The sequence below is a fragment of the Myodes glareolus genome, chromosome 4 (genome assembly GCF_982192425.1).
Source record: "Myodes glareolus chromosome 4, mMyoGla1.1, whole genome shotgun sequence".
In the NCBI taxonomy this organism is placed as follows: domain Eukaryota; kingdom Metazoa; phylum Chordata; class Mammalia; order Rodentia; family Cricetidae; genus Myodes; species Myodes glareolus.
The window spans coordinates 104,381,842-104,393,721 of NC_142029.1; the positions used below are offsets into that span (position 1 = coordinate 104,381,842).

The 11,880-nt window shown below is 50.8% G+C and overlaps 1 protein-coding gene across 1 annotated transcript; it reads left to right on the plus strand.

Moving 5' to 3' along the window:
- The first annotated feature begins 735 nt into the window (after nucleotides 1-735).
- Nucleotides 736-6,618, plus strand: Spc24 (SPC24 component of NDC80 kinetochore complex). The gene is made up of 4 exons (XM_048446525.3): nucleotides 736-1,030; nucleotides 4,208-4,352; nucleotides 4,782-4,886; nucleotides 6,426-6,618. The coding sequence occupies exons 1-4, from the start codon at nucleotides 871-873 to the stop codon at nucleotides 6,496-6,498; spliced, it is 483 nt and encodes a 160-aa protein (XP_048302482.3). The 5' UTR covers nucleotides 736-870; the 3' UTR covers nucleotides 6,499-6,618.
- The last annotated feature ends 5,262 nt before the right edge of the window (nucleotides 6,619-11,880 follow it).

The window sequence follows — 11,880 nt, forward strand, 5'->3', positions numbered from 1 at the left end:
TAAAGGCACACACTACCAGACAAGCCCCTACTTAAACGTTTGAAAAACACAGAAGCAGGAGCTAGAGAAATGTATCATTGGTAAAGATCATTGGCTGTTCTTGTAGAGGACTGGGTTCAATTCTCAGCACCCACATGATAACTCACAAACATTCATATTTAGTTACAAGAGATCAGATGCCCATATTTCATCTCTGCTGGCATCAGGCAAGTATGTGGTACTCATACTTTTAGGCAAAACGTTTACCCATATACATAAAATAAAGATAAATAAGTCTGCCAAGAGGTGGTGGCGCATGCCTTTAATCCCAGCACTCAGGAGGCAGAGGAAGACGAATCTCAGTGAGTTTGAGGCCAGCCTGGTCTCAAACATACACAGCGAGCTTCAGGACAGCCAGGGCTACGCAGAAAGTCTCAACACCTCCCCCGCCCTCCCATCCTGGTTTTGTATAGTTAATATATTTCTAAAGTAAATTACAAAAAAAAAACCCTCAAGCAAAAATAATAAGCCATTCAACGCTTCGCCTCTAGAGTTTGCCTGCAAACAACAGAAGCAAACGGCTCTACGGTCCCGCAACTTTCAAATCTAAGCATGCGCAGCAGACTTTGTCGGGACAGACTGCTCCCGGTCGAAGAATTGACGCATGCGTACTGGGCCGAACGCGGACTGGCCCCTTGTGACACGCCCTCCCTTCGATGATTGGTCATCGCATGTGAGTGACAGAAGAAATTACGCATACCTCTCCACAAAATGGCCGCTCGTTCCGACACGAAGACGGACGTAGGATCTAGCCAATGAGACCTAGGCGCTCTGGGAAGAAGGCGGGGCCATAAGAAAGAAATTTGCGCGGGCTCGGACTCGGCACGAGTCATGGCGGCGCTCCGCGACATTGAGGAGGTGAGCTACGGGCTGCTGAGCCTGCTGGGGGCCAACCGCGCCGAGGCGCAGCTGCGGCGGCTGCTCGAGCGCCACGAGCAGATGGTGGAGCGGCTGCTGGAGACGCAGGACGACGCCGACCAGCGGCTTCGGGGTGAGGGTGGGGCCCCTGCGCTCCGGCCCCGGGGACCTGTCGGTGGGAGCTGGCACCCCTGGGCCTCAGTTTCCCCATCTGACAATAGTCACCGCCCAGAGACTTAGAGATAAGTGTCAGCGCTCGTAATGCCAGACTCTACATGAACTCCAAAGCTCAGGCTGGCCTGGAAGTCATTATGGTCCCCCTGCTCTTCACTCAGGGGTCTTCCGAGTGAGAGCCCTCACCCCTTAGCCTGTTTCTCCACTTATGGAACGAATTTCATGACAGTGGATGTATAGAAGCAAGTAGAGGAGTTGGCAGAGCCTGACCCTTATGGACTTTCCAAGACTCGGTCCTTTTTTTCTTTAAAGCCAAATTTGAAGCAAGCTTTAATTAAATACTGGCCAGGCAGATGGGCTCTGACCAGGTCCATACCCAGTTTCCTGGAAAATGGCAATGGCTTGAGAAGGAAAACCTGCTGGGCTTTGGCGGCGCACGCCTTTAATCCCAGCACTCTAGAGGCAGAGGCAGGCGGATCTCTGTGAGTTCGAGTCCAGCCTGGTCTACAAGAGCTAGTTCCAGGACAGGCATCAAAAGCTACAGAAAAACCCTGTTTCAAAAAACAAACAAACAAAAAAGGAAAACCTGTAATTCATTACATGTCCCAGCAGGTCCAATGGTCCAATCAGGGGCAAGCATACATTCTGACTATTTCCTATCTACCTCCCACCCACACCTGCAGATGGGTCAAACAAACTTGCCAAGACTTGGTCTTAAACGTAGTTCAGGCTAGTTTAGAACTCTGTAGCTGAGCCTGGTTGAAACTCAAAACAATCCTGCCAGTCTGCTCTCCAGTGCTGAGATCATACCTCCCTGCACACTAAGTTGTTAATAGAGCAGTGAATAGAGCCAGGCGGTGGTGGCGCATGCCTTTAATCCCAACTGTCAGGAAGCAGAGGCAGGTGGATCTCTCTGAGTTCAAGGCCACCCTGGTCCAGGACTGGCTCCAAAGATACAGAGAAACCCTGTCTCGAAAAACCAAAAGAACAGATATAGTTCTGGTCTATGTAGCAAATTCCAAGCCATGCAGGACTGCACACAAGTCCCAATGGCAGGTGCCCGAGGAGGGGAACCCACAGTGTATCTAGGACACTTACATAGTGAGATACTTTACCCATTTATAAGGAACCCTAATGGGCAGAGAAGGGGTGGGAAGGCCATGTTTGCCCTGGAGGCCTTCAGGCCTGCTCATAAGAAATTACCATAAACAGTAGTATACATGAATTGTTTAGCCCGTGCCTGAGAAACTAGCTCAGTGGATACATGTGCTTGAGTGCCTTGAGATGTCAGCATGAGCCCTTGTTGGGGCTGCAGACTCAACAGTTAAGAGCCCTGTTTTTCCAGACAACCTGTTCAGTTCCCAGTACCTATGTCAGGCTGTTCACAACCACCTGGAACTCCTTTTCCAGGGAGATCTGACCCTTGTGGCCTCCACAGGCATCAGGCACATATATACACATAGTTAAGAAATAATAAGGTAATAAAACTTAAGAATAAAGTAAGTTTTTAAAAACCAGAGCAAGGGAGAGGGGCCATGATTATGACTTAGTTGGGGCGGGGAGTACTTGCCTGGAACGCATGAAGCCCTGTGTTCTCAGAGCTGCGTTAAACTGGCTCGAGGGTGCGGACCTGTGAAACCAGCAGTCAGACACAAACAAGCGGGGAGTCAGGGATTTAAGATCTTAAAGAATTCAAACCCAGGCTCATATATGTGAAACCTATAGCAAAAAAACAAAACAAAACAAAAACGGTTAAGAGCATTGCCTGCTCTTCCAAAGGTCCTGAGTTCAAGTCCCAGCAACCACATGGTGGCTCACAACCATCTGTAATGAGGTCTGGTGCCCTCTTCTGGCCTGCAGGCATACACACAGATAGAATACTGTATACAAAATAAATAAATATTAAAAAAAAAAGAAAAAAAAGTGCTAGGCGACTAGCTCAGAGCACATGGGACCTGCATGGGGCCTTGGGAGCAAACAGTAAGAATGAAGTGAACTGTCTCAGGCCACCAAGACACTTGCTGCCCAGCTTGACAACTTCAGTTTGGTCCGGAGGAGCTGCACAGTGAAGGAGAGCTGACTTCTGCAGGTTGACCTCTGACTTCCTATACAAACCATTTTCTTATTTGAATGAGATAGTAATGACTTGGACATTTAATTTTAGAATTTGAGAGACTGGAGCAGGAGGTTTGCTGAGAATTCAAGGCCAACCTCAGTTACATAGAGTTTCTGGCCAGTATTGGCTTATAAAGAAACCCTATATCAAACTCATCCAGCCCCCACCCCCACAATTGTTTTGTCTTATGATGTAGCTAGATAATAGAGTGCTTGCCTAGCATGTGTGAGGCCCCAGATTTAAACCCAGTACCACAAAATAATTAAAATGAAGTAATTCAATGGCTATGCATTGGCCATATATTATTACCTGCTTCTGTCGAGCAACTTGGATAAGACAGAAGAATTCTTTGAACTCAGGAATTTGTGACCAACCTAGACATCATAGTGAGACCCTTGACTCTATCACTCAACACCCACCCCAAAGGGAGATAATTATAACAGGAGACATTGAGGGAGCTGTACACTGACACTCTGAGCATTCATGAGATAGAGGCCAGCCTGAGCTATATGAGACCACCCCTCAAACAAAAGATAAAAAGTGCTGGTTTAGTGGGTAAGTCACGTGCTTGCCTAGCATATAGAAAGTCCTGGCTTCCATCCTCAACACCATACAAAACGGCCATGGTGGACAACATGGGGACGTCAGCTCTGCCCCTCTACCAACTGGGTAGGGACAGGACTCAGTTCATCAGGTTTGTTGGCATCTCGCCCAACTGTGATTTATTTTTGTGTTTGTTTTGGCACGGTCTCTGAGTTTAACCCAAGCCAGCGTAGAACTCTGCATCCTCCTGCCTCTGCCTCCAGAGGAATGGATTACAGGTACACACTGTCAGTCTCAGTATTGAGTGTGTTCTGGCAAAACAGGAACACACCCAAATTCTGGGAGGTGCTCAGAAGCTGCTGGGGCAGCGGATGTGGGAGCAGTGGCAGAACTCTGCCTGGGTAGTGACACATATCTCTTTGGAGTCTTCCTGGGCAAAGGACAGATCCAAGGACATCTGCTTCTGTCCCATTGCAGAGGTCCTGGCTGTGGAGGAGGAAGTGGCTCAAAGCCTTCTTGAATTGAAGGAATCCATGCGCCAGGAAGGCACCAAACTACAGCAGCTGGATGATGAGCTCCAGAACGCCAACAAGGAGGATGCCTGTCTGCAGGCCAGACTCTGATATCCTTAACTGTACCAAACAACCTCCCTCAGAGTGTACTTGGACTGGGTTAGAATGCAGCTCAGTACTGTAGTTTCCACCTAGAATCCCCCAGTGAGGGGCTGGAGTGTGGGTCAGGTAGAGCCCCTGCCTAGAATCCCCCAGTGAGGGTTTGGGGTGTGGGTTAGGTAGAGTCCTTGCCTAAAATCCCCCAGTGAGGGGCTGGGGTGTGGGTCAGGTAGAGCCCCTGCCTAGAATCCCCCAGTGAGGGGCTGGGGTGCAGCTCAGGTAGAGCCCCTACCTAGCATGTGGCAAGTCTTGACTTTTATCCCTAACACTGAAGAATAAAAATAGGAAGAAAATGTTTTAGCGCCAGGTGCTCTGACTTGGTGTCTGGTAAGGGACCTGTCCTTAGTCCCCCCTGAGCCTGGGCCTTAACTGACCTGCACTCAGCTCACCACAGAGCTGCAGGAACTCAGAGAGATGGAGGCGGATCTTCAGCAGCAGGAGAGAAAAGTGGATGAGGACACCACAGTCACCATCCCCTCTGCAGTGTAGGCTCTGCAGGCTGGGCCTGGGGCACTGCGTGGCGTGGCTGGAATTAATGCTGTGGTAACTCTTCTTTACTCTTTCCCCTCGTTCTCTTTAGGTATGTGGCTCAGCTGTATCGCTGCATTAGTAAAATAGAATGGGATTATGAATGTGAACCGAGGACGATCAAGGGCAGTATCCTTTGAGAATCACTGCAGGGTGGAGAGAGGCACAGCTGGGGAAAACGTATATCCTCCATGTTAGGGAGTCAGTAGGCATCTGGAGGTCCAGACAAGCCAGGGCTGCACAGAATCCCTGTCTCCAGCAACAACAAATTGTAAACACAGGCCTCAGCAAGGGCTCCAGAGAGATGAAGGGGAGTTCTTGAAGAGATGGTGACACACCATGATCATAAGGCATCGTTCTCCACGTCCAAATGTAGAAGTAACCTGTCTCAACAGTATATCTGTGCACTGGGGTAGTAGTTAGCTTTGGGACTGGAGAGATGACTCAGTGGTTAAGATCACTGGCTGTTCTTCTAGAGGGCCCAGGTTCAGTTCCCAGCACCCACATGGCAGCTGACGACTGTCTGTAACTCCAATTCAGAAGATCCAGCACCCTCACACAGACAGAAATGCAGACAAAACACCAATGCACATAAAATAAATAAATCATTTTTTAAAAAAAAGGTCAGGCGGTAGTAATGCATGCCTTTAATCCCAGCATTTGGGAGGCAGAGGCAGGTGGATCTCTGTGAGTTTGAGGCCAACCTGGTCTAGAGGGAGTTCACATAGAACTGTTCACATAGAACTGTTACACACAGAAACCCTGTCTCGAAAAACCAAAAAGGAAAAAAAAAAGATGAAGGGTTAGACAGAAGATACAGATTTGTTAGAGTGCTTGCAAAGCATTTGGACTCCACACCCAGTAGTGGGGCAACCTGTAACCTACTGTCCCAGTTGGCTGCAAGTCTGTGAGGAACTTTCTGATATTGCCCCTTGAGTGCTGGGATTGTAGGTATATGCCATTACACCCAGCAAAAATACCATTCTTAATTAAAATGAAATTAGGGAAGACCAGGCGTCTTTAATCCAGCACTCAGGAGGCAGAGGCAGGCAGATCTCGGTGAGTTTGTGACCAGTCTGGTCTAGAACAGCCGGAGCTACATAGAGAAATCCTGTCTCAAAATGAATAAATGGATGAATAAATAAAAATAAGAAATTAGGGAGCTAAGAAGATGGATCAGTGAGTAGGGACACATGCCACCAAGCATGTTGACCTGAACTTAATTCCTGGACCCACTGATAGAGGGAGGACACCAGCAGACGCACTGTGGCGTGTCTGCAGCCACATGCCCACAGAAAAGAAATTAGCCTGGTGTAGTGTCACACGCCTGCAATCCCAGCACTTGGGAAACTGAGGCCAGAGGAATTGCCACAAATGTAAGGTCACCCTGGACTAAAATAATGAGAGCCATCTCAAAACAACAGAATGTGAACAAAAAGACTGCTTCCCCTGCACCTGGGAGGACCATATATACTTTCCTTTCATTGTACCCTCAGTCCACCACGGCCCCACTGTGTCCCTGCCTATCCACCTGGACAGCACACAGCTCTCACAGAAGTCTATCAGTGACTACCTCTGGAGTCTGGTGGACACTGCCTGGGAGCCAGAGCCTGACCTCACGCCTTGATAGAATCAGAATTGAGGGGACCCAGAGGGGAAGCATTCTAAAATTAAAAGTCTATGTGCAAATGTCTGGTGATATTTTATTTGTGCAATATAAATTTGTGCAAAATAAAATTTGCCTGAAGATCAGAGTGTGGAGCTAGCCACTAGTTAGTCATGGAGACCAGGCAGTGGTGGCACACACCTTTAATCCCAGGACTCAGGAGGCAGAGGCAGAAGGATCTCTGAGTTCAAGACCACCCTGGGCTACACTAGTCTCAAAGAGAAACAGAGCCCGGCAGTGGTGGCTCACACCTTTAATCCCAGTACTTGGGAGTCACACACCTTTAATCCCAACACTAGAGAGGTGGAGACAGGAAGGGATGTGACTGGGCAGGGAGAGGAATATAAGATGCGGGTGGGGGGGGGGGAGCGGGGGGGTTGTAGCTCAAGGCATCCATTCTGAGGATTCATGAAAACAGGATCTTGCCCACTTTGGTCTGAGAATTCAGTACAGCTAAAAGGTCTCTCTAGTGGCTGGAGACTCTGCTTCTCTGATCTTCCTGCCTTTGTACCCTAATATCTGACTCTGGATTTTTATTGTTAAGACCAATTGACCAATTAGATTCATGCTCAAATAACTGCATATTTTGAGACAATGTTTCATGGAGCCCAGCCTGACCTGGAACTTTTTTAAATTTACATTTTTTAAAAATAATTATTTTACTGAATGAATGTTTTGTCTGCATGTGCGTGTGTTAGCCATGTGTTCCAGTGGAGGTCAGAAGAAAGCATCAGATCCCCTGAACCTGGAGTTAGAGGTGGCTGTGAGCTGCCGTGAGAGTGCTGGGAATCGAACCTGGATTGTCTGCAAGAATAGCCCATGCTCTTAATAGCTGACCCATTTCTCCAGCCCTCCTGCCTTGCCCTCTGAGGCAGGGTGTAAACTCTCAAGGATTTGCCATCCCTCCCCAGCACTGAGTTTCCACACAGTCTTCACACTACCATTTTACCTGCATTTTATGGTTTCACCTCAGGTCCTCATGCTTAAGCGCTCTGCAAGCAGCCATCTCAGCCCCCCCCCCCCCTTATTTTTATGAGGTCCTGATACCTGGCCCAAGCCCTCACTGGAAAACTCTTGGCTTGTGCTTAAGTCCTGAACCACATACAGAGTCAGGCCGCTCCTCCTCCCTGGGGGCTTACCTAGTGACATCTGGGTAATGTTTTAGGGTTTGGGGATACTAGAGGACCTTCAGCACCATCCCTGACCTCCGCTCACTGGATTCCAGTAGCACCCCGACGGCAGGAAGTGTTCATGGCTCAGTGTCCCTGGGGAAGGTTACACACATCATCTCCAGGACTAACAACATTAGCCACACACTGCTGGTTGAGTCACTGCTGTAGACTTTCCATGCCAGGGTAAGGCAGGGTGAGGATAGAGAACTCACCCAGCCCAGGCTTCCTTCCCTCTGGGTGTAAATGCTGACCTGCAGATCCTGGTACCTAAGGAAGAGAGTGGCCATGGGGTCCAGGGCTGCCAAATAACAAAGTTAGGGGGCCAAGGAGATGGTTCATGGGTAAGGGTGCTTGCCACTAAATCTGATCGCCTGAGTTCAAACCCCTGGGGCCCATATTTGCCCCTACCTCAACAGTCAAGGGCACTGGCTGCTCTTCCAAGGGACCTGGGTTTAATTTCTGCACCCACAGGGCAGCTCACAACTAACTGCAGGGGACTGGATACCTTCTGACTCTCTCAGACACTGCGTACACAATGCAGACATACATACATACAGGCAAAACACTCATAAAATACGCAAATCTTAGAAGAAAAAGGAGGAAGGAAAAGAAAAGACCAAACAGGGCAGCAGGAACCACAGATGAGGCTTGGCCCTGGCCCTGAGGAAAGGAGCTGCTGCTTTGCACTGGAAGGGCAAGCACCTGCTGCGGGAGCCCCTAACCTGGTACAGGAAGACCCACACCCATCCCACTGCCTTCACTAGAGCACACCAGAGGCTACTCCAGGGGCCAGGGAGTGTGGCTCTACATGCCTGGGCTCTGAGTCATTGGCCATCACTGACTTCCTGCCGAGGACATCCTGGGGCCAAACACCCACCCACAGCCTGGCTTGTTCCTTCCAAGGGAGCCAGCCACCCCAGGGGCCAGCAGCTCACTTGCAAAGCCAGCCAGAGGGAGGGGCAACATTGAAGTTACCACAAATGGAATCAAGTCTCTGGCCAAACAGGGTTTGCTCCAGTGCCATCTAGAGTCCAATTTACAGATGAGGGAAACTGAGGCACATCTCCAGAGGCTGACTGAGCCATTTTCCTGGGCTCCCAGCCAATGGGCCCTAAAGCTAGATGCTCCCTAGGGTACACAGTGTCTTCCTTTGATCTGTCACCAGGATGAAGTGGTTTGTTGGGACAATGGAGAGGCATCCAGCAGGAGTGACCAGCCCCTTCCTCTAGTCTTTCTACCCTCCCCATGGGTCTGGGGTCAGCTGTATTCAGAGGTGTTTCCACTAGGCAGGCTCATTAAGCAGGAAGGGTGCATTGGCATGAGATTGTGCATGAGGCTAGATTTGAACCCAGTTCCAGAGAACTGCAGGCCAAATTTGAAGGATCTATCTACTCAGGACTCAAGAGCTGCACTGGTGTGGGGGACAGAGGGCCAGTTGTGGGTTGTGGACATGAGTACACTTGGGGACTGAAGCCTACAGGTGACTCGGCTCCACCTGCCACCTGACTTGTTGGGGCTAGTCTACTCTCACCTTGGCCTCAGGACCTCCTAGTCCTGTATAAGTGCATGTGGAGGTAAAGGGAAGGATTCCAGGGACCAACCTCAGATCACCAGGCTTGCTGGGCAAGTGTCCTTACCCGCTGAGTCATTGCTTTTGAGGGCTTCAGATGCTAGACGTGCGCTGTAGACCGCTGAGCCCAGTCTCATGTTGTTTGAATGTCCTGTCTGCTGGTTCTGCAGCAGCTGCCCTTTCTTACGATACTGTTATGTGACTGGAGCTAGCAGAGTCTTCCTGGCGCAGTTATCTGGGAAGTGAACCTAAACCCTGGCCCCCAGGCCTGGTTTGTCTCAGGGCTCAGGTTTCACACCTGGTGGTGGTGGCCAGCGGTGGGACAGGAATGAGGTCATCACACCTGGTGATAATGAAGGGGATAAAATGCTGTGGGAGGTAGGGCTCTAGGGGGCCTCAGGAGGGAGTGTCCATTGAGCACAGGGGACCAAGCGGGAGGGTGGAGATGAAGACTAGATAACAGATGTGCAGGCAGGCATCTGGGCTGGGAGAATGCAAACAAATTCAAAGGGCAGAGACCAAGCCACCGCAGAAGCCTCCTTGATCAAGCCCGGCCTGCAGGTCAGAGTATGGGGCAAGATTTTCCAGATTCCCAGTGGCTTGTGCCTAGTCAGGGACTGATTAATTAAGCCCCAAGTTTTTCCCACACCTTCCCCAAGGCAGCCAAGCCAAAGGGAGGGTCAGAAGAAGAGGGAGGGAGTTCCTCCTCTAGGGCAGGAAGCAGTTGTCAGGAGAGTCAGACAAGATGCAGAAGTCTTAGGAAACTTTCCCCAGGCGGGCCAAGTCGGGGCCGATGTGGCCTGGGAACCAGTTTTCTGAGATGGAGTACTGGAGTTAGGGGAAAGCTGGCTGCAGAGTAGGGCAGCCCCTCCCCCCTCCCTCCTGCAGGCCTGGGCTCACTCAGTCTTGGGCTCCAAGCTGGCTCACCACAGACAGCTGTGGTTTGAGATACTATGAGCTGGAAGGAACGCCAGCCTGGGGTGGTGATCAGCAGCGAACAGCAGCTGTGTGTCAGGACTGGCTTATGACTGGCATCCCTCTTGTCCTGGACAGAACTGAGTCCCCAGAGATGTGGCAGGCAAGACCACCACCAGCTGCCCACCCTGGGTCAGATGACTGCTGGACATATTGGGGTACACATTCAGGTCTTTCATTGATCCCCATCCTGAACCCAGAGAGCTGCAGGCAGAGAAGGCAGGGAACCCTGTCCCCAAGAACCTCTCATTGCCCTTCTTAGGCCGGTACTCTGCCGTTGCGTTAAACACCAGCCCTTCAGAGAGTCTCGGACCCCAGGTCCACCTCACACTTACTATGCAGTGGAGGATGACCTTGAACTCCTGATCTTTCTGCCTCCACCTCCCAGTGGAAGGATGGCAGGTGTGCGTGATCACACCTGGCCTTGCAGGACCTTGAACAGAAAGAAGCAGGAGCTAAGGATCAGAAATTCCAGCACTTAGGAGGCAGAGGCAGGTGAGTTCCGAGGTCAGCCCATCTGGGATGCTGGAGATGGAGTGGGGAGGGGGAGTGAACCCATCCCCTTCCATGTGTGGTGCCCGACGGTTCCCGCTCTACAGTTTGTTAATCCCAGGCCATCAAAGCACCATGATCCTGTCTGCCACACCGTGAGCATCACTTGATGCCTATGCGGTCAGCTTCCCAGGCCAGGGCTCCTTTTGGAGAAGAGGTTTGGCTTTTTCCCAAAACGAAGGAACGGCAGAGGAAGAACGGATGTGCCACCCTGTGGGTGGAGAGGAGATGACAGGCAGGCCTGTGCAGAGCTCCCAGCCACATCTTGCAGATGGGATCACTGAGCGAGGCCCAGGCTCTCCGGTGCACAACGGCACACAGGTAACTACAGCAGAGCCAGGATCCGAACCCAGACCACTTACCTCATTGCTGCTTCATTTCCCAGACTCTGTCCCCATGTGGGAGATGGGTAGAGTTCTTTTCCTTCCCCCATCCACCCTAGCAAGATTTCTAAGGGTATTTGTTTCTTTGCAGCAGCTCATTCCTGCCACCAGCTTCCTCAATAACCCCCAAGACCCCTGACTCCCCACCAGCCCCACGACTCCTCCTGTCTCCTCTCTTCCTTTCTCCTCAGCCCCTGGACTCCTCTCAGGGCTCTCGGTCCGAGAGACAGGCCTTCAGTTGGCATCATGGCTCCCATTTGCTCTTGAAAATTATTTAAAATGTTTAGTTTTAGCCGTGTGGTAGCACTCGCCATTAACCCCAGACTCTGGGGGCAGTTCACTGATAGGGAGCCCACAGCCCTGTGAACAGCCCCTCACCCACACTATGTAAGCAAACCCCACAAATCCACTGGGTCACAAAAATGAGAAAAGGTGTGAAAGCAGAAGGGGGGCTGGGTGGGAAGAGGGGGGACCACCTGGGGGGCGACAGAATTCACATGATCAGATACCAAAGCAGGGGCTGGAGAGATGGCTCTTCCAGAGGACCCGGGTTCAAGTCCCAGCACCCACATGGCAGCTCACAACTGTCTGTAGCTCCAGTTCCAGTGGATTGAACCCCCTGACACAGACACG

Bases quoted from the DNA above. Each gene is read 5' to 3' on its own strand.
- Spc24 (XM_048446525.3), top strand. From the start codon at position 871: ATGGCGGCGCTCCGCGACATTGAGGAGGTGAGCTACGGGCTGCTGAGC. The intron at 1,031-4,207 runs GTGAGGGTGGGG...GTCCCATTGCAG, and splicing joins CGCCGACCAGCGGCTTCGGG to AGGTCCTGGCTGTGGAGGAG. The intron at 4,353-4,781 runs ATATCCTTAACT...ACTGACCTGCAC, and splicing joins TGTCTGCAGGCCAGACTCTG to TCAGCTCACCACAGAGCTGC.